Source organism: Coturnix japonica, chromosome 5 (genome assembly GCF_054131305.1).
Source record: "Coturnix japonica strain WE chromosome 5, WE-NBRP24, whole genome shotgun sequence".
NCBI classification, from domain to species: domain Eukaryota; kingdom Metazoa; phylum Chordata; class Aves; order Galliformes; family Phasianidae; genus Coturnix; species Coturnix japonica.
This window is the reverse complement of record NC_140667.1, coordinates 10,741,283-10,760,964: the sequence shown is the minus strand read 5'-3', so window position 1 is coordinate 10,760,964 and position 19,682 is coordinate 10,741,283. Positions and strand designations below refer to the sequence as shown.

The 19,682-nt window shown below is 40.5% G+C and overlaps 1 protein-coding gene across 9 annotated transcripts in view; it reads left to right on the top strand.

The window, feature by feature from the left end:
* The first annotated feature begins 219 nt into the window (after positions 1–219).
* Positions 220–19,682, top strand: part of LRRC56 (leucine rich repeat containing 56) — a 60,427-nt gene continuing 40,964 nt past the window's right edge. For 6 of the 9 annotated variants that reach the window (XR_014946363.1, XR_014946364.1, XR_014946361.1 and 3 more), the window contains exons 1-3: positions 220–585; positions 1,229–1,385; positions 10,906–11,070. Coding sequence is in view for 4 of the 9 variants with exons in the window: in XM_015863724.3 (XP_015719210.2) it covers positions 1,341–1,385; positions 10,906–11,070 (210 nt within the window). In the remaining 5 variants the exon portion in view is untranslated. Of the gene's footprint in view, positions 586–1,225; positions 1,386–10,905; positions 11,071–19,682 lie in introns of all 9 variants that reach the window. The other 3 variants (XM_085548354.1, XM_085548356.1, XM_015863725.3) reach the window with 1 other exon arrangement.

Here is a 19,682-nt window from a genome sequence, read left to right as displayed (position 1 = left end):
CGTGCAACTAAGTGATGAGCCAAAAGTGCAATGTCTGCTCTCGTTGCTAACAAAGCTGTATCACATCTCTCTCAACCTCTGCCCCGCTGTTTCCTGCGCAGCTCTCACCTTGCCGTGCAACCATCCTCAGGGCTCCATCCAGCCAGGATCCCTCGCTCCAGGGAACACGGAGCGCTCTCCCTCCCCCTGCACCCATCGTGCCGCAGCCGGCGGGCACGGCGCGTTGCTGCGGGGCGGAGCGGTAAAGGGAGGCCGGGGCTGCCCCGTGGCGACGACCGTTGCCGGGTTACTGGAGCCTCCCCGGCCGCCGGTGGGAGCCGTTCGGGGCCGGTGGCGGCCGATTTCTGCTGCTGGGAGCCTCTTTTCGTGCCCCGGTCCATCGCAGGGAGCAGCTGGTGGCAGCCCGGAGGCTCCTGCGCGTTTGTGGGCGCCGTGGGCACCACATCAGCGACCTGAGCAACCCCAACAGCTCGTGTTGCCTTGGTCATGCACCCAGCCTGCACCTTTCTCGTGAAGTCTCCAGTATTTCACCATGTAAATGTTCCTGTTTGTCTCAGAGTTTTCCATCCCGACCAAAATTTTCTGGTGAGTATGAAAAAGTGTTAATTGAAAGTATTTATAACATTTTATCCTTGTAACGTAGCCTCAGCTAATTCTTAAAGCCCATCAAATGACTACTGAGTAAATAACTGTTCAGCAAATGCCTTATTTTTGCATTTATGTTGATTCTTCTGTATCAGTCTTTCATGCACTCCTGTTTCCATTTGGAAACTGTTTTAGTTATGCTGCCGTTTAGCTCTTCTAGGCTGTACTGCTGCTCTACAACTGCTTGAAAGGAGAGATTATGGTGACGTGGGGGGCTTTTCACCCAGGTAACAGTAGTAGGATAAGAGGGAATGGCCTCAGGCTGTGCCAGAGGAGGTTCAGGTTTCTTCTCCAAAGGGCTGCCCAGGGAGGTGGTGCAGTCACCATCCCTGGAGGTATACAAGGAAAGGATGGATGTGGCACTGAGGGTCATGGTGTGGTTGATCTTGGCAAGCTTGGAATCTTTTCCAGCGCTAAACATTCTGTGATTCTACACGTATTGTTACATCTTTAAGGTCTATTGATTGTGAACTTGTGTTGTTACAGCTGATGAAGAAGTACTTTCTGATTGTGGAGTGCTCAGAGTCCATGGGGGTTTCATTTGAAGACTTTGTTTTTAATGTTTTTGGTTTTTTTTAAGCAGGATATGGAGCAATCAAATGAGATGTTGCACTGTGAGCAAATGCATCATTGAAGATAAATGGAGATGAATGACCAGTGAATGACCAGTAAATGAAAATTTCTCTAGCAGAAGGATGGAAAGCAGAAGGGAAAGAACAGCAGCACTGCTGAAAGAAAAGGTAAAGTAATTGAAAAGGTACAAGTGATTCAGATGTTTCAGATCTGTTTAATGTGGTTTGGTCCAGTTTAAAGAATTTGCTTAAAGAACTTCAGTTTAAAAAAAATACAGACTGAGTTGCTGTCAGAAGATAGGCCAGAAAACAGCATAATTAAAAACCTACATGTTCTTTCTCTTGGCTTCAACACTGAGAATGTGGGTAGTGAGATGGAGCTTCAGGCAATATATGCCAGTACTCATGCAAAGCAGTGTAAGAGCCACAAGTGTCCTGGGCTTCTCTGTTGGCTGCATGGTGAAGAATGGATACTGGTGTCTGCTCTGTCCTATGATATTCCTGGAGCTCTTATCTCAGGAGATCTGATAAATGGATGCATCCATCTGTGCCAGTTTGCTAGTTCAGTTGTGTGCTGCTGTCAGTGGAGCGGAGAACACTGGGCTCTTTCTATAGCCTGTGATGTCACAGCTTGCTTTACCTCAGTTCTAGGGACCTGGTTCCACGTGAAAACAGGATTCAGATGTGATATGAGACCAAATGTGAGTTAGCACCAAACTAGACTGATTTCATCTTATTATTAGTGTCTGTGCATGTTTATAGAACTGAAAGTCCTCAGGGTCATGGTTAAAGAAACATGCTTACTTTCCAAGTTCAGAGTAGAATACAATTTAATTCAGCTAAATAGTATCGTTATTTAATGTATAACACATCTGGAATTGCTAGATTTGTTACCAATGTGAACAGTTCAATATTTACTCAGGATGAATTATGAATAAGTAATTCTGAATTTGGAAAGCTCATAAGCTTCTCACAGAAACGAATATGTAACTTTAATTTGCCAGTAAAATGGCATTGGTACCCCTTCTGCAGATTCCTAAGCTGTGAGCAAAACTTACTTTATATCAGTTGAGCCACAAGTACCTGCTGTAGTATAAACTAGAAGGTCAGGTTTTCCATGATGGATGCAATAAAGATTAATTTATCCATTCTTGAAGCAAAAGATAGCTGATGTTGGCCATCCAAAGCAACATTATCAGATGTAAAAAAATACAAATGTATTGTAATGTATTACAAAATGTATTACAAAAGTAATGTCTGGGTGTGTTTTTTAGTAGAGAATCCATCCAAATTCAAAGCAGTGAACATGGTGGGGGGGTTGAGGGGAAGTATATAGAATAAAGGGCTTTAAATAGATTATTGCTTCCTGGGAAAGACACGCTGTTGTGGTAGTTCTCTGAGAGTATCATCTCACTGCTGGTGGGAAAATGTTAGAACTCTTAAAAAAAAAGAAAAGTGAATTGAAAACAGTATAAATTAATTCACTTTCTCTGTGCCCATATCTTGAATCTTCTGTGCAGTTCTGACCGTCCTGGAAAGTAAATGTCAGAACTGAAATTGTTTCCATGAAATGGAACAAAGATGAGAAATGGAAAAGAGACAAAATAAAATGAGATTCCTCAGCTAGAAGAAGAGATGGAAAAGAGATGATGCAAAAGAAAGGTATAAATTAATGAATCCTGTAGGCAGATGGATGGATTGTCCGTAATTGCATCCAACCATTCTCACCTCATTTCTGATTTTAGCCTTCACAACAACCTATGGCAGTGACTTGTACAATTATTTAACCCAATACCTTACAGAAGTACATCTTCTCCTTTTCAAAAACTGCTTCCTGATAATTCTTTTCTATTGGGTAGTACCACTGCTTGTCTTAAGGCATGACTAATAGTTGATTCCCTACTTATCAATCACTGCTGTCAAACACAACACACCTTTTGTCTCAGGATATTACTAAGTAGCAGGTTGCCAGAAGTGAGGACAATGTGTTGGAGGAAGGATTGCTTTGAACTATTCTGTTTCTGATCCTGTTTTTAAGCATCTGTTTCTGCCTGCAGTAGTGAGCTGGCCCTCTGCCTTGACCCAGCATGACAGTCATAGCACAACCCATGTAGTAGTGTATTGTGATTTCATAGAGTCCTTTTCACTATAAGTTGTCAGGCCTTGCTAAAATCTTGGTACTATTTATTACTAATTGTCTAATAGAAAGACTGAAAACTGAAGAAAGACTGAAAATGGAAGACTGAAAATTGTTGGGGGGGACAACAGAGCACTTTGAAATGCAGAAATGTTTTGTGATGCATTTTCATTCTGTGTAGAAGTCTGGATTTCAAAAGGCTTATAAATGTAGTGCAGCAGTAGTCCATTTCTTAGATGGAATCTGGGAGTGCTTCTGAATGGTGAATATTAAAGATACTTTGAAACTAAAAATGCTGAGCTCTTCTTTCCTGCAGCTTTAGGCTGTGGTGTAATTCTGGGTCCATGAGTTAGAATAGTCTGAGAATGAGCAGCAGTGTTGTAAGCTTGGTTCCTAGTACTGCATTCACCTGTGCAGACAGGCACTGGTGGATGTGTCTCTGAGATCTGTGTCACAGAAATCATAGGAGCATTTTCATTCTAACAAATGGAGAAAGCCTGAAAGGCCTTTAGGCATATAAAGAAAAATGGAGAATGCATTAGAGAGAAACCAGTGTACAAGCAGCTTATTCATCTTCATAAGGATCTGGGTGAGGATTAACTGGTGTGAATATCTTGCTTAAAGGTCCAGACAAAGGCTAGTTTAAGAGCATTTATGTAAGATGAGAATGTTGGTTTGTTGTTTGGTTTTTTGTTTTTGTTGCATTTGGATGACAGGAAAGGATGATTAGGGCAACTCCTAAAGCAAAAACTAAGTTTGCAATGACAGGGGATACTTCCATTTAATAGCCTCCCCTGTCTTTTCAGCAACCGACACCACCTTGTATATGATTTTTTAATTCAGTGAAATTTTATGTCTGTACAGGGCATAAAAATTGATGCTTTAATCTTTTGCAGCTGCTGAGAGCTGATTTCAGACTTTCTGTGCAGCATGACTTCCAGGAGAATATGGTAGGATTGAGATGTATCAGTTGACAAATGTTCATTCAATCTCTGACAAAAGATTTTACTAAGAAGGTAACTTTACAGTAATAGAAGAATATGTCTGAAGACCTCACCCGTTGGCACTGGCTCAGTGAAATGGTTCCTTGGGTGATGAGGTTTTAATGAGACACTCAGGTTTTGTTTGTTCATTTTTATTCCTTCCCCGAAAATAGGGTTTCATCCTGTTTCTGAGTATATGTTGCAGGCTACACACAGGGACAGTATTGTTTGTTTTCCTGGATGGTAAATAAACATCTTAAGAGGAGTGTTTCCTGAAGGTCATCTTTCTTCTAATGTACTCAGGTTTGAATACAGACTGGTTGGAGGATGTACAGTGCTGTTCTCGGGCTCTGAATATTGTCTGTCTGCCTTTCTTCAGTCCAGCTCAGACATGGTATGCTGGGATTTGTATTTTTAAGTCTTCTCATTCAAATCAGGAACTAAAGATGACACAATTTGGATAACTGATACTTTAACCCTTAACTATGGAACTTAAACACATACTAAGCAAAATGTGGTTGATGGAGAGCAGAAATCTTTAGCATTGTTGTAGACCACATCTCATAGAGGTGTAATGAAGAGGAAATACTTGTTTTGAGGTCCTCTTCAAAATCTGTGTTAATATTAAAGTGATATCAGTGGATGCTTCTGCTGTTCAAGGGAAACTGTTCAAGAAAAGGATAGATGTGTCTCTGAGGGACATACTTAGCAAGCATGGGTTGATGGCTGGACTAGAGGATCTTGGTGCTCTTTTCTGACCTTAATGATTCTTTGACTCTATCTTGGATTAGCCAGGTGATGAACTTTGTTCCTCTCGTTCACTATATGGAAAGTTATTTATGTGAATAAGTCTTTTCAGGATTAGGGCCTTAAAACTGTGGTGTTGAGTTTGATTTTCTTTTTTAGGCTTAGAGAACAAGTAGCACACGAATGAGTGCCTGTGACATGAAGAGAGTTTATCTTGTTAGTATTCTCAACTGCAAGCACTGATCTTCAAATACTACTGTCTTTACAAAACCTTGCTGGTTTTTGTGTCCTCAGAGCATCATGGCTATATAACATGACTGGTATCTACAGTTCAAAGAAACTGCTGAGTGCTTACTTGTAATATGAGAGTGCAAGTCCTTTTAAGTGCTAGAAAGGTGAATGACCTGGCTGACACTTTAGAAAGAGTAATTGCTTGGGTTAATTGTCCTTTTAAAGATTACAGAATATGCAATAGATATTAGGACAGCCAGTGGAGTATTAAGCATAAGATCAAATCTTAATTCATTCAGAGAGCATGTACTTACCTACGTATTCTGTCTTCTGAAATAAAGAGAATACTGGAAGTAAGATCCAAAGAGGAGAGAATATTAAGTGTTTTCTTACAGAAGACTTCATTAAGCTGGTGCTATAGTTGAAATTAATATCTATACCTTGGGAATAGTTGCAAAGAATAATGTTACAGTTGAATACTTCTTATTTTAACACAGCTGAACTTATAATGTTGAGGACTGCTTTAAAATCTATTTTCCCCCATCTTTGGCTCTAGGGATATCTGTTACATTTAAGGTAGTATCATGTGAGATTTTTGGGCAGCAAAGTGACAGTCACCCTGCAGATGTGTTTTCCTACAATTTCCATTGCTCATATAGTATTGCCATGTCCTACTGCTTGCTTTTCTCTTCTTATGTTGGTGGTGGAGAAAGCTGAGGGCAGAAAGCAGAAGGAAGCCTCCTGAGACATTTTCTTGCAACAGAAAGCCTGCCTCAGAAAAACAAATTCTTTCTCTGGCTTCTTGAAATTTCAGCCAAGGATTCAAATAATCCATGTTCAATTGAAGTTCATAGCACTTGCACCACAGAAGGTATCAATGAATGTTTATGTCTTGGTAGAAGTTGCCACTGATCCCTTCCCACCATGGTGCTCTGAAAATAAAAGCAATTGAATGGATTTGAGTTTATTGTTTCTCTGACACGTAACAACATGTATAATAAGGATCAGTCTGCTTCTTCTCCTGCTATCAGACAGCATTTGTCAAGCTAGTTTCAGAGTGATTTAATATAGAGGTATTTCCAGCACGTATGATAAAAATTCCTCATCACCTTACAGCCTCTTTGGCAGGGTGTGGGAAAGCATTACCTAGCTTGCTCTTTTAATATGTGCAATTTATAGATGTATACAAGAGAAATTGGTGGCATTTAAATGCATTGCCTTTTTATTTATTACTGTTCTGCTTTGTAAGGACGTGAAATGCCTCTTGCCTCAATAATGTTGTCTGAAGCCTAGGCTAGGTCTGCAGCATGGGCTTTCTTCTCTAGGATCACTACATCTCTGGAGAGCAGCAAAGTTTGGACTCAGCTCTGTGCATGGAATAATATGAACATCAGGAAGTTCCCAAGAGCTTTTCCTGGGGATTGAGAGGCATGTATCCTAAGACTTCCCTGCTATGGAAACTGCAGGGCAGAATTTACTTGCAATACCAAAGGATCACCAGGCACTCTTACAACCTCTGACTCCATAAAGAAGATAAACAGTGAGGAAAATCTGTATGCTTGCTGTATGTGAGAGTTTGTTTGACCCAAAGCTTCAGATTTCTCAAAGGGTAAAACAAAACCACTACTGCAAACAGTTGACTCATTCAGTGTCATAGGAATCAGAGAATTTTTAATGATGTTAAATGGGAGAATTCTCCTTTATTTCAGCATTCTCATAAAGGCTCTAGGTTTTTGTTTTTTTCTTTTATGCTGGCCCATACAGGTGGAATGTTCATAAATTCTCCTTACAATGTCTGTGTGATCCCCTGATATTATAGCAGCACTGAAGTACATTCTACCTCTTTCTGTTTAAGAAAAACAGAAGATTAGGACAGTATCACCCATTCAAAAACAAAAGACTCCCGTTAATATCAGGTCAGATGTTTTATTTTTCAGCTTTAGAAAGTCACACCTGCTAAAATAGAGTGGTGTGTTGCAGGGTGCTTTATACTGCATAAAAGTAGCAGGAACTGTTTTTGCCATTAGGAGTGGATTATTGTAACAGTAGTTTCCTGATGACATCATAGCAAATTCCAGCTGCCCAAACAGTTATTTTCCAGAAGAGGTTATCTGTAGTGCACTTGCACAAAGTTATACTTCTAAGGGCCACTCATGGTTCCCTTTGGTCTCATGAGCCAGACCTTTGTCAAATCCTTAGTAAACAGCAAATTCTTTGTGGTAACAGTATGGGCACTACTGTAATCTCTGGTTCTGGACTAAACAAAGATTACATAGCACAAGGCAACAGAAAGCAAAGTCTTCACTGTGAGTTTCCTCTCATTAAGGAGTGGCAAAATGGTTCTGAAATGTTTTTCTTCCAGATAAGTTTTTGGGTGATGGTATAATGGTAAGGATATACAGATCACAGCACCCTACCTGACATGATGCAGGGGGCTTTTGGATGTCATGGGTAGCCAAGGACCAAAAGAGGATATTGACTTAGCTGGCCTAAGGGAGTAGAGTTTTGGTTTTGTATGGGATATCATCCTTCTTTGTTTGAAGCTAGAAGAGCTTAAAATTGATAGAACTGTGCTAGGAGTAGGGAAAGAGAGGTAGAAACCCACTCTCCTGGACTTTTACTCTACAGCCTAAAACCACGTGGGCTATGAGGTAATCTTGGGGGCTCTGAGAGACGGTGAAAGACTGATTTGTTTTCAGTTTACGAATGGCTTGGTATTGCAAAAGGAATGGGTGGATTGTCTGATGGCTTCAGTGCAATGCACAAAGGTGTGAGAGGAATGACAACCTCCAACACTGTTGTTGGGGTCTTTCAAGTGATAAACTGAATATGCTTAATATTCCTCCAACCTTGGGAATGTTGGTTGCTATGATAATCTAAGCATGTTGAAAGTGTTGTATAGATTTTAATGAAGCTTCACAGTGCGCCTGTAAATTGCAGTGTTCATCATTATCACACCTGCTTTGGGAGAGAAAAAGTTGGCAGACGAGCTGTTTGGGATCTCCTGTCTCACTGATTGTCTGTTTCTAGTTATCTGCATGGAAGAGGCTGCTAAATTAAGATCCTCAGTGCAAATCCTGAAGATGTTTATCCTCTGATTTCTTTCAGTCTTTTATTATCAGTGTTCACATGCAGGACAAACTCCATTCTGTTTCAGCAATTGAGTCTTTCCCTGACTCTCCCAGCTGCTTATTGGCGTTGCTTTGCTTTCCCATTGATTCCTTTGAAGGTTTTTGTTTGGTGTTATAACTTGCAGGAATGTTCTGCGTTACCATTCACCGTATATATACAAAGTATCCAATGCAGCCATCTGTTCTGTGGAGTCAATCTTCAGGTTCGTGACTTTTCAGACCTCTTCATTGACTATGAAATCTTTCCAGTCCCCTGTGAACTGTTCCCTGAGGCCAACACTACATGCGGTCACTGGTTTCTTAGCCAGTGTGTTTGACAGAGCCATAGATTTCTCGTTTATTTATTAGTATTATAAATGAGGGGATGAGATGGCCTTACTGGAAAGTTTTTAACCATCTCAGGTTAGACAGCACTGAAAATAGTGCACAACCTGGCTCTGTATCTGCAGGAGGGCAGGTGGTGTGCCAGACTTCTTCTGGATCCTATACCGTGACAAAGGTTTGGAGGCTTGTGGATTTTTATTTAAGGTTGGCACCTCACCATTAGGATTCCTACATTCTTTGTCATTAGCCCATGTTTTGAGGATGTTGTTTTGATCTGTATTCACAAGCAAATTCTTCTTCTCTGGAGAAAGTTTTGCATTGCAAATATGGAAGCATGATCAGAAGATCAGCTTTGTTTGCTGACAGTAACTCAATTCCATCCCAGAAAATTTCTAATGAAAATACTTATTTTTCCTACTAATCCATTGTTACAATAATTACAAGCACTGGATCAATAGCAGGAAGCATAGATTTGGAAGTATTACTTCAGGTCTTCGGCCACAAATTGATCTGCTTGTCAAACCATAAATAAGTGCTGCATCAACACATATTTCAAAGATAAGAGCATTCTGAAGTGTAATAGCAATGGACTGAAGGAAGGAGAACAATAACTTGTTTTATGCAAGTGTATTAACTCCTTCCAGCCCTAATCTTCACAGTCTGGCTGTTATGTGCACTTTGTAATCAAGTGTTACATCAGTAATTTCTGAGTATTGATCCACCTGGCTCCAGTAACATACAGGATTATCTCTGGATAATAACGATACTTGCTTCAATTAGAAGGAATCAACAGTATTAGACATGATCCCAAACAAATCCTTTATAGTTGTCCAAGTATTCCAGTGTTTGTTCAGCAGATGCTCTATTCCAAGTCAGTTTTTGAGCAAAAGTAATATTAGAAAAAAAAGCCAGCACCAGAAGACCTTTGTATCATGTAAGTTCCTTGGGCATCCTATGGTTGTTACAACTCCATGTAATGACTAAATCATAAAGACCTGCTCCAAGGAATTTACAGGAAAGGATCCTAGAAATTCTGGGATTATTTGGAGAAAAAAGCAGGTATTGGAAGAAGATAGGCTAGATATTTTTTTTCCCAAAAGCTAAGATGTCTGGTATTGGGAGATCAGCTTTTCTTCTTAATGGGAAGCTGCTGTTCTCTTTGGCTGCTCTGAGTCTTTCAGGTTTCCCTTGCCTGTGCAGAGATGAAGGCTGACTGCTTGCATGCAGTTGAGATGAGGAGTCCCTTTGTAAACCTCTCTCACTGGCATCTCTTCTTGAATAGAAATCACTAACTGAACAGTCAGCTTCTCCTGTTTTTCCTGACAGAAGTTACTCCTGTTTTTGTTTATTAGTAGAAAGGGGGAGGTAGGTCTGAGCTGCCAGTGAAGCCTTATCAGCCAGTTATTATTACCATGATTATTTAATTACTTTTCCAGCACTAAGAATGGGTATTGCCTCACCGTGAAGAACCAGAGGAAACTGCAGGTGCTTGCTAACTGAGTGAGAAGGCTTTTCTCTAGTGTAGCCTGTTGCTGATACACTAACGTTCCCAGTCAAGCCTCATGAGGAGTGGCTGTGGGAACTGGGGTTGTTCTGTCTGGAGGAGGCTCAGGGGAAACTTAATTGCCCTCTACAACAACCAGGCAGGAGGTTGTGGCAAGGTTGGGGTTAGTCTCTTCCAGACAGCAGTAATAGAATGAGAGGGGGTAGCCTCAAGTTGTTCTGGCAGATTCTCGGGCTGGATATTAGGAAGACTTCTCAGAAAGAGTGGTGAAGTGTTGGAACAGGGGGGTAGTGGAGTCACTGTCCGCAGAGGTGTTCAAGAGCCAAGGAGATGTGGTACTTAAGGACATGGTTTTGTAGGCAGTCTTGGTGGTGGTTGGACAATTGGACTAGATGATCTTAGAGGTCTTTTCCAACCATTATGATTCTATGACTAGCTCTAGTGGGTGAAGGAAAGGAAGAATACATGTTACGTGATGCACTGCACTGAGTTTTTTCTGGTTAGGGAAAGCTCTGTCATTATAGGTAGTTGCTGCAACTAGCCTGCAACAGGAGTCAAAATACTTTTTGCTGAAGAGAATAAATACAGGAAGAAAAAAAAATCAGACTGTTTATTATCCTTTTGTCCATAGCATATGAAGAAGGACCTGAAGTGGAATCCTGGCACTGCTTCTCGTCCAGCTTCAGCTGCAGTCAGAGTGACTGACTTGAGTTGGCGAGGTAACCTAAATCCCAGTCCGCTGATTAAAGATGATGGAGAGCTACTGCTGGATGAATACCTTTCCCCCAGGAAACTGGTGAGTTGGCATCCAACTTTTTAATGAAGTAGAAGGAAATAGGCATATAAAGTGCTGTACTAGCTTAACCTTCCAGCAGCCCTTGTGATGAATGCAGGTTGTTGCGCTGCATGTCTGACAGCTTCTGCATCAAATGGGATTCTGTCTTGAGGAAACTTATCAAATGTTTGTCCCTTCACCTTGTTTCATATCAAAAATACGGCCAGCGTGAATGCTGCTGTCTTTGTCAACTTTCCTGAAGCAGCGTGAAGTATGGGTAATATAATTATCATTTTAAAGAGATCTCATTAAAGCTTTCTGAAGTACCTTGAATCTTACCATTAGAAAAAGCTTTTTACATGAACCTTTCCTATGGATTGAAAGTAAAACTTAAAAAGCTTAACTTTTGTCCTGAATTAGTGAAATCCTCTGTCTTTCTAAGAAGCCAATTAAAATATTCTGCAAGTGTTAAAAATACGTTATTTATCAAAGTGTGAGTTTTCAAAGCACATTTGAAAGCTGTGTTCCTTTCTGACCAGAGGGAAATGATTTTTGACATGTAGCTTCTTGAATGAGAGTAACATGCTGAAATCTCTAGCGAAGGAGATTTGGTTGTATATTGTGCTATATTTGCTCAGTACTAATTAAGAGTAGTATCCCTTGGGAGCAAAGAGCTGGGAAAATAACCTTGCTTATTCATGCTGGAGGGAAAGAGAGGTAGGAGCAGGAGGAAGATGCAGCTTTCTGTGCTGCAGAACTGGGTAGATGTCTGTGAAAGACAGATGGGGGCAAGGCTGTGCAAGTTTACGTGACTTCCTCAATATATGCCAGGTGTTATGACAACACTGGAGCTGAGATATCCAGTTGTTCTCAGAATGTCTCTTCCAGCGGTACCCAAGTCTTCACCTAAGAACGTTGCTTTCTGTCGAGTGTATATTTTAAACTTTGAAGAAATAAAATTTGATGTGGCCTTGTGATCTACCCCATTCACTTTCCTTTGGCTCATGTCAACCACTGACAACTTACTGGTCTTTTTCTTTAAAACCTGATGTGGGCTTTGATCAGAGTAATATGTTTGTGGCCTACAGTACCCTTTATAGGTCCAATGGGAAGCTCTTGGATTAGTCTGTTATCTTAGGATATAAAATGAAGCCCATTAGAGTAACCAGAACTGTTGCCCTTTGATTTCAATAAACTCTGAATGAAACCCTTAAAAAGTGCTTTAGTTGGTTTGGTTTTTTTGTTTTTTTTCCCCTCTTTCTGAAGGTTTTTGTTCACTATCAATTATAAGCAGAAAAGCATTTGCTAAGGCAGTGCTACGCACATCTAAGATACTATATTTCGTTGTTTGGTTGTATTTTATTTTTTTTAATGCAGATCAGAAGTTAAATTCTACAGCAGTTCCGTATTTTTCTTTGTAATGGAAGAGGAGATTTTTTATTCACATAATAAATTAACTCTTGATCTTAATCAGCTCTTGCCATTTTCAGCTTGTGTGCACTACCATTTGTAAGGAATTCACTCTTTTAAATGGATGCATGCTGTCCTACTAATTTTTCTGGATGCAGTTATCTCCTGGCTCTGGAAACTGACATTTGTGTTGGCATAGCTGAGATACTTCTTGTTGAGAGGAAAAACTATATGACACTGTCAAGGAAACATTAACAGTGTTTATGGCTTGTTTTAATAACATCCAATTGATCTATTCTTTGACCTTTACACTGATCAGACTGAAACTGCTGCTTCCTTGGATTTACTACTTCTGCGTTTTCTAATGTAAAAATAGATATACTGTCCAACCACTTCAACCTTAAGAACAATCACAGGCATATTTGTATAGCAACCACATGCCATTGATAACCAAGTGGTCTGAAAGGTTCTTCCGCTTGAATCAACATACTTGCAATGTCGTCTTGGTTGTCTTTTAATAGTTGTGAATATTTTAGAAGTTATTGATTGTATTCTCTGGAGGGGCTCTAAGAAAGAACAAACAGGTTTTTAAAATACGTGCTTATTAAAGTTATAGTATAAAGGTAAGGACATAGGCCCTGTTTCTGCAGTGTTATACAGGCAGGTTTCTGACATCTGATGGAGATTCCTGAGGAGAATTTTTCCAAGATATATTTTTCTTTGTTCTAATATATGCTCAGTTTCACTCCTTGACCTTGCAGGTTTTTTGTTTTTTTTTTCCTGTTGTATTATTTTGTTTTGTGTAAGGAAACCTCGAAGGTCTGGCTGTACAGAACCTTTATAGATTGGGTGCCTTGCATCACAGCCTGCAAGCTTGTCTAAGTTTGTCCTTTATCTGGAGGGATCATAATCTCCATTCACTAATGAAATCATTACTCTCTATTAGCAGACTTCATTACTAAGGACTCTCAGAAAGATAGGATGTTCATACTCCATCACATTTTCTCCAGCTGCCAGGCTGTTTTCCTTCAAAAGAGAGGAGAATTTAGCCAAAAAAAATATTTTTTTTCCCTGTCTTTTTTTGCCTTACTGAATTACATAGCAAGGAGAGACAGACAACTACTCCAAAACTCTCCCTTGCTGTTCTCTTGCTCTTCACAGCAGACCATCACCTTGCTGAAATCTTATGCTTGCTCACTATGGGCTTTGTTTTTCTGTGACCTCATTCCAGCATAATGTTCCCTTTGAAATCCTTTGTGATTCCATGTTCTTCTTGAGTTAATAACATCTTCAGTAGTTTCTTTTTTGCTTGCTAGAATCTATCCTGCTGTAATGTCACACTTTGTCCTTTTTCATTTGAATACTCTTCATCTAAGCCACATGTCGAAAGCATTTGATGGTAGATCTGGTATCATTAGCTGTTCTTTTTATTCTTTCAATTAGTATCAATAGCAATTTTCTGTTGTATTGTTTGATCTTCATCTGTATCAATAGGTATTCCTTGATTTTTCCCTTTGTATAGGTCTCGTTTTATGTCTGCAGCTCCATTCTCCTCCTCTGCTTGTGTGGTGCTTAAGTGTGCTGCCATATGCTGTAGAGTGTTAGCATGAACAAATTCTTCCTCTTTCCCCCTTTATTCTGGAAACTAGTTTTTAATGGGGAATACACAGGTTTACCATTAAGTATGGTAGAACTGAAATTGGGAGTTTCTCCTTTCTCAAATCCAACTTTTACTCATTAAAACCCCCCTAACTCCTGCTTGCATTTTAGAAGCAAAGCTTCTTTCTGACTTTGCCAATGAGCAATCACATTCTCAGAACAAACTACAAATGATTTTCTAGACATCTTCACTTGCTCAGAGCTTACCACTTCAGTTCCTCAGCTTTTGTTATCATCATGGTTTGTATGTGGTCTTCCGAGAAGAAAGGCAACGTTCTTCATATTGCTCTGTTTATTGATCCTGCCCCAGTTAATCATGCTTTCTAAACTTGGGAACACGTGTTCGGAAGTGGTGTTTAGTTTTGTTGTAGGGTGTATTTCATGTGGAATGCACTCGTCCTCGTGGGGAGAAGAAAATCTTGGAGGGTCCTGGAACAACAGATTGGAATCTCATTGGAATGACTCAGTCACTTCCTTTTTTGCTTGGCAGAAAGTTTTCCTCACAGTTGTGAGTTGTATAAATCTGAGAAGAAACTGGAGATCAAGGGAGCAGGTGCAAAATCTTGATAACTTATAATATGTGGAGTCAGGTGATGCACATAACTGATTTAATTTGGATCTTTTGATTTCTTCCTTAGAAAACTGGGCAGTCATTTATAAAAATTTAAAACAAAAAAGAAGTTCAAAGGGAATTCTGGAGGTCTTTTAGTTCATTCTTCTATTAAAAGCACAGCTAGTTTCAACATTAGTTCAAATTGCTTGAGATGGTAGATAGCAGTAAGCGTACTGTGAATAGAAAAGTAGTTACAAAGCCTCATTTACTTTCAGAGCTTTCCTTTTGCATGTTCTTATCCTAATATTAAAGCCTTTACTCCAGTGGAGGCTCATATATATCCTGCTATGTAAACATCTGATGTTTTATGTTCAAATTGTCACGTCAGGAATATATTTATATGCATATACTTATACACATATGCATGACTTTTATAAACAGATTTTCATTTGCATATAGTAGCAGCTGCTTAACTAACTAAATAGTCTTGAACTGTATGTAGTGGCACAGTGTTGAAATGCAGGCGCTTACTATGCATGTCATTGTTGGATTGAAAACAAGAATTTATACTGCAGTGTATTTTTGTGTGAGGGAATGTAAATCCTTAAATCTGAAGCAAAAATTGGTTTATCTATGATATCATGCGTGTTAATTCAGGAGAGTTGGACCTGAGCTTGTGTTTCTTCCTGTAGGAATGGTACAGGCTATGTCTGAACCTCCCATATAGTTCTAAGCCCTGCACTTCCTCTGAAGCTTATGATAGTAAGAGAGAGAGCTCTTAGCAGCCCTTAGCATCAGATCCTAGTTAGCAATTGAGAAAGGAAAAGTGTCAGTACTGTGAATCCCCAGTATAGGTCAGTGGGGAGCTGAACCAGAGCTGGCAAGACAGGGCAGAGACCTGTGTGTGTAGAACTGTTTGTGTGACTTGGAGATTTAACATGAGGAAAAAAAAAATCTTTGCTGAAGTATCTGTTACCATTTAAGCTTCAGTCATTTCTTCACTACTGTTTTCATACCAGCCAAGAAGATCTCAATGCTTAAAACCTTCTTAATGTTCTAGTAATTTTCTTCTTAGAAGAAATAGGAGTTGTCACACTTGCGGCAGCATTATTTTCTTGTGCAATGGGAGATGATTCTTGGGTTGGGAATTTGAAATAAAATCCCCGTGAAAAGCAATGAATGCATGAATAGACATGAAAATGATATTTGCATACAGGTGTAGTATTAGAAGAAAATAAGCTCACCACTCAGGAATTCCTGTGCTGGCCAAATTAACCAGCATCAGCAAAATGAGCACACAGCTGGAAATGCTTCTCAGGCAGCTGCGTGCAATGTGCTTTTCAGCAACATCTCTGCTTTACTTAGAGCATGTGAAAAACTGAGTGAGGAGCAAAGAAACCAGTTGTGTACACCAGCTTTAATTGCACAGATGTTATTTCCAATTAAGGAATTTACAGAGAGTTGCAAGCGGGGCTCAAACTGTATTTCCCAGCATCCCCAGGTGACTTTCCCAGCATTCCCAGATAGGGAAGCTCTACAAACACAGAAGAATGTTTCACTTGCAGTTTTTTCGTAGAATACTTGTGGCTTTTCTTGTCAGTCAGAAGAGAAGCTTTCCAGATGGGTGCATGCTCTCCAGTCAGGTGTTGCCCAAACGTTTTGCAGGATGAGAGCTCTTTGTGAGCTATTATGGAGTTGCTTCTTAAGCTACTGGCTTAACTAGCTGCCAGTAGCTTTTGCATGATCTTGTGGAAGAAATAGTTTTACTCTTGTTTCAAAGGAGGTGCAAAACTGCCATATGAACTTGGTCCATTTTGTTTTACTTATTGCTCATGCTTCAAAGAATTGTGCAGTGCTTTACCAGAGGAATTTGTTCTCCCAAATAAGAAGGCTTAAGGTGATGTATAGCACTGTGCAAGTTGTCAGACCACGTTCTTGAACGTGGTGTGCAGGAAGGATTTTGCTGTTTGATTCTTCAGAAAACAACTGCCTCCTCTGTCTAACCAGTACCCACCTCAGTGGGTAGGTGGCAGGTGGAATCCTCTCTGGAAACCAGCAATCAGCCTGGAATTATAATTAGTTTTTCAGATCATCTTTCTGATGTCAATTCAGCTCTGCCTAGAAGAGATCCTTGGTACCTTTTTGTCTGCTTTACAGCTGTAAACAACAGAAGGAAACCCTAGATGGCACAGCACCTTCATAGCAGTAAGCATTCCTGGGGCGTGGGCAGGAGTCTGTCCTGTCTCTGGCTGCCAGCGCAGCCTTTTGCGCTTTGGGCAGACAGCCATTACTTGATGCCACAGTGGGACTCCTCTGAATTAGGGCAGGAGTTTGTCCTAGACCTGGAGCCTTGGAGAGAAGCACTGTGCAGCACCATAGCACAACTTGTCACCTACATGGTGCCAGACATCCCTCAGTCCAATCTGATCATCCCTGGTGGTGCCTAGAGAGTAGGAGTGTCCCAGGTGTCCTCCCCAGGTACCTTCTTCTGCCCAGATCCTTTGCTTGCTAACCAGCTCCCAGCCACACCTGGGCTCCTTGCACTTCCAGTGCCTTTGTAATGAGCTCATATCCTCTTTTCATGTTTCTTTCACATAGCATGATGGCTTTTGCATCCCACAGCCTGTCAGTTTCAAACTCTCTAAGAACTCCCTCAGCGTCAGCAGGCAAAAAGTGTGCTTTTCCTGTGACTGTTGGAAGAGCAGAACAGGGAGCTAGGAACTGTGAACAGATGGAGTCTATTGTATTTGCTTAACGTGTACTTCAATCGGCAATCTATAGTTCAAAGAGCCAGTGGTGGCAGTTGACAATCTTTTACAGTGCTGGGGCCACAACTCTGCCTGTTGTAGCTCAGAATGTTGGTGTGATAAGTGGCTCAGCCAAGGGGAAAAGAACGAATCTGGAAGAGGGAAAGGGAGAACCAAGTCTGGTTTCCCCCTGTGGGAAGAGAAAGAATAGGGAAATCTAGATGGGGAAAATATAACCTTGTGTGACTTTTGTTCTTTGATTCTGAAAGAGGAGGACAAGGAGCAGAAGTGCACCTCTTGTGCTCAGAGTAGTGAAAAGAAGCTGTCTGGGATATGGCAAGGGGAAGGATAGTTTGGAGGGAGCTGTGGGGAAAGGCAGAAGTGTGCAGAAGTCATGGTGCTGGGGCCTTCTGCTGATATACTGACAAAGTGTGTGTCCTAAAGGTTTCCCAAAAGGGATTGTTTCCTACTCAGTCCTTTAATGAAGTAGGTTATTAGGGCTATTTTGGCCTGGACGAGGGAGGTATTTATCAGAAGGTGTTGCTATTCATGACAATGAGCTTGCATCCAAGCCCAGCAATTTGAGCGTGTGGATGTGTGCCAGGATGTCAGCTAGCTCTCATTTCTCACATGCTGTCATGGTACAAGACAAATAGTGCTGTCTGCTGAAAAGGATGACTGCAAAATATGGATTGCAGTAAAGGACCTTGTTTTTAATTGGCGGAGGAAGCTGTCTGTAGTATGTGTGCTTGGAGAAAGCTGTCTGTAGTATGTGTGCTTGCTGCCTTTGCAGAAACTAAACAGTTCTTCTGGGGTCTGCATCTGCTGCATCTGGGGGTTGAAAGCATATTCTTGGATGCCACTGAGGTCTTGGGAGTTTTTGCCTTAGAACTTTGTTTATCGTGTCCTGCTGTGGAGGCAAGGAAGGCCAGAAGCTTAAAATCACAGTTAAAAATTGAGATTGACAATAATTTTAAACACTGTTTCTGAAAGGTGATTGGAAAACACGTGAAGGCTTTGGATAATTCTGTTTCTGAGAAGTCTTACCTCAAAGCCTTACACAGCATGTAAGCTTTTTAAGGAGTGATGCTCAGCTGTTTCATCAACCCTGGTCTTGAAATGATGTCCTTGTAAGCTGTCATCTCAGTTTCACTCAGAGCATTTTGGTCCTTTGTTTGTTAGAGTATGTAGAGCCATTAGAGTGAATGAAATTGATCACTTGTGAGCAATATGAATTCTGCTTGATGAGTGGGAATGTTGCCACTGCTGTTTTTCCTTACAAAAAATCAACTAGATGTTCTTGTGGTTATTTTTCCCTCCAAAAACTCATAAACAGAGGTGGTCCTACACAAATTCCCTTCTAATGAATCATTTCCCCTATATTAGTGTTGACCTCTAAATTAAAACAAACAAAAGCGTGTTCTGACTTTCTAGTTGTAAGAAAACTTATTTTTTATATGGCAGACATCACTGAGTGACTCTGTTAATTCATGTTCAATAGAGTGGCAAAAGGCAGGTGACAATACTTTCAGCCCATGCTCTTGATTGCATCTTTGAAGACAAAATGATAATCAGAATCAGATGTTTTCTTTGAAGCCAACTTTTATAGCTTTAAGTCTTAACTCTTTGGCATAGAAAGGTGAAAATGTAGCAGTTGCATCACTATCTGTAGTTTCAGCTCTTTCAGGCAATTGCTGTGACCTAAAGCCTTGTCCTCATCTCTCTGGGAGTATTTCAGGCTGCTCCATGAACTACAAACCCATCAGGAAGAAGTGGTAGAATTCTGTTTCATTGAATTGGTGCATGAAGGATTCACTGAGTGCCCAGAGCTGATGGAAAGGAAGCAGTGGGGCATGTAACCTGGATGAGGGAATTGAGGGAGGGAGGAGCAGTGTAAGTGAAGAGATGGCTGTCCTGTTACTGAGTGGACTCTCAGGCTTTTCTTTTGGAAAGAGGCACACCAGGATTTTGGTTCAAGGCTCCCTTTATCATTCATTGTGTTTAAGTTAGAAAAAGGGTGGTCTTGACTTACCCCATATTAAATACAGAGAAAAACCTGAATGTGTTAGTGCCAATTTCCAGATATTGAAGGAAAAAGACCTCAGCTGCATTTACGCACACACCCTTGCTTAATACAGACCCTATCACAGAAATTTTGCAATAACAGTGGAAGGTTTGGAGACTTCCTTTGGCACTGACTAGTTCTTTTACAGGACATTTGTCACTCTTGTAATTAGTGTTGTGTTCCTTCAGAATTGCAACCA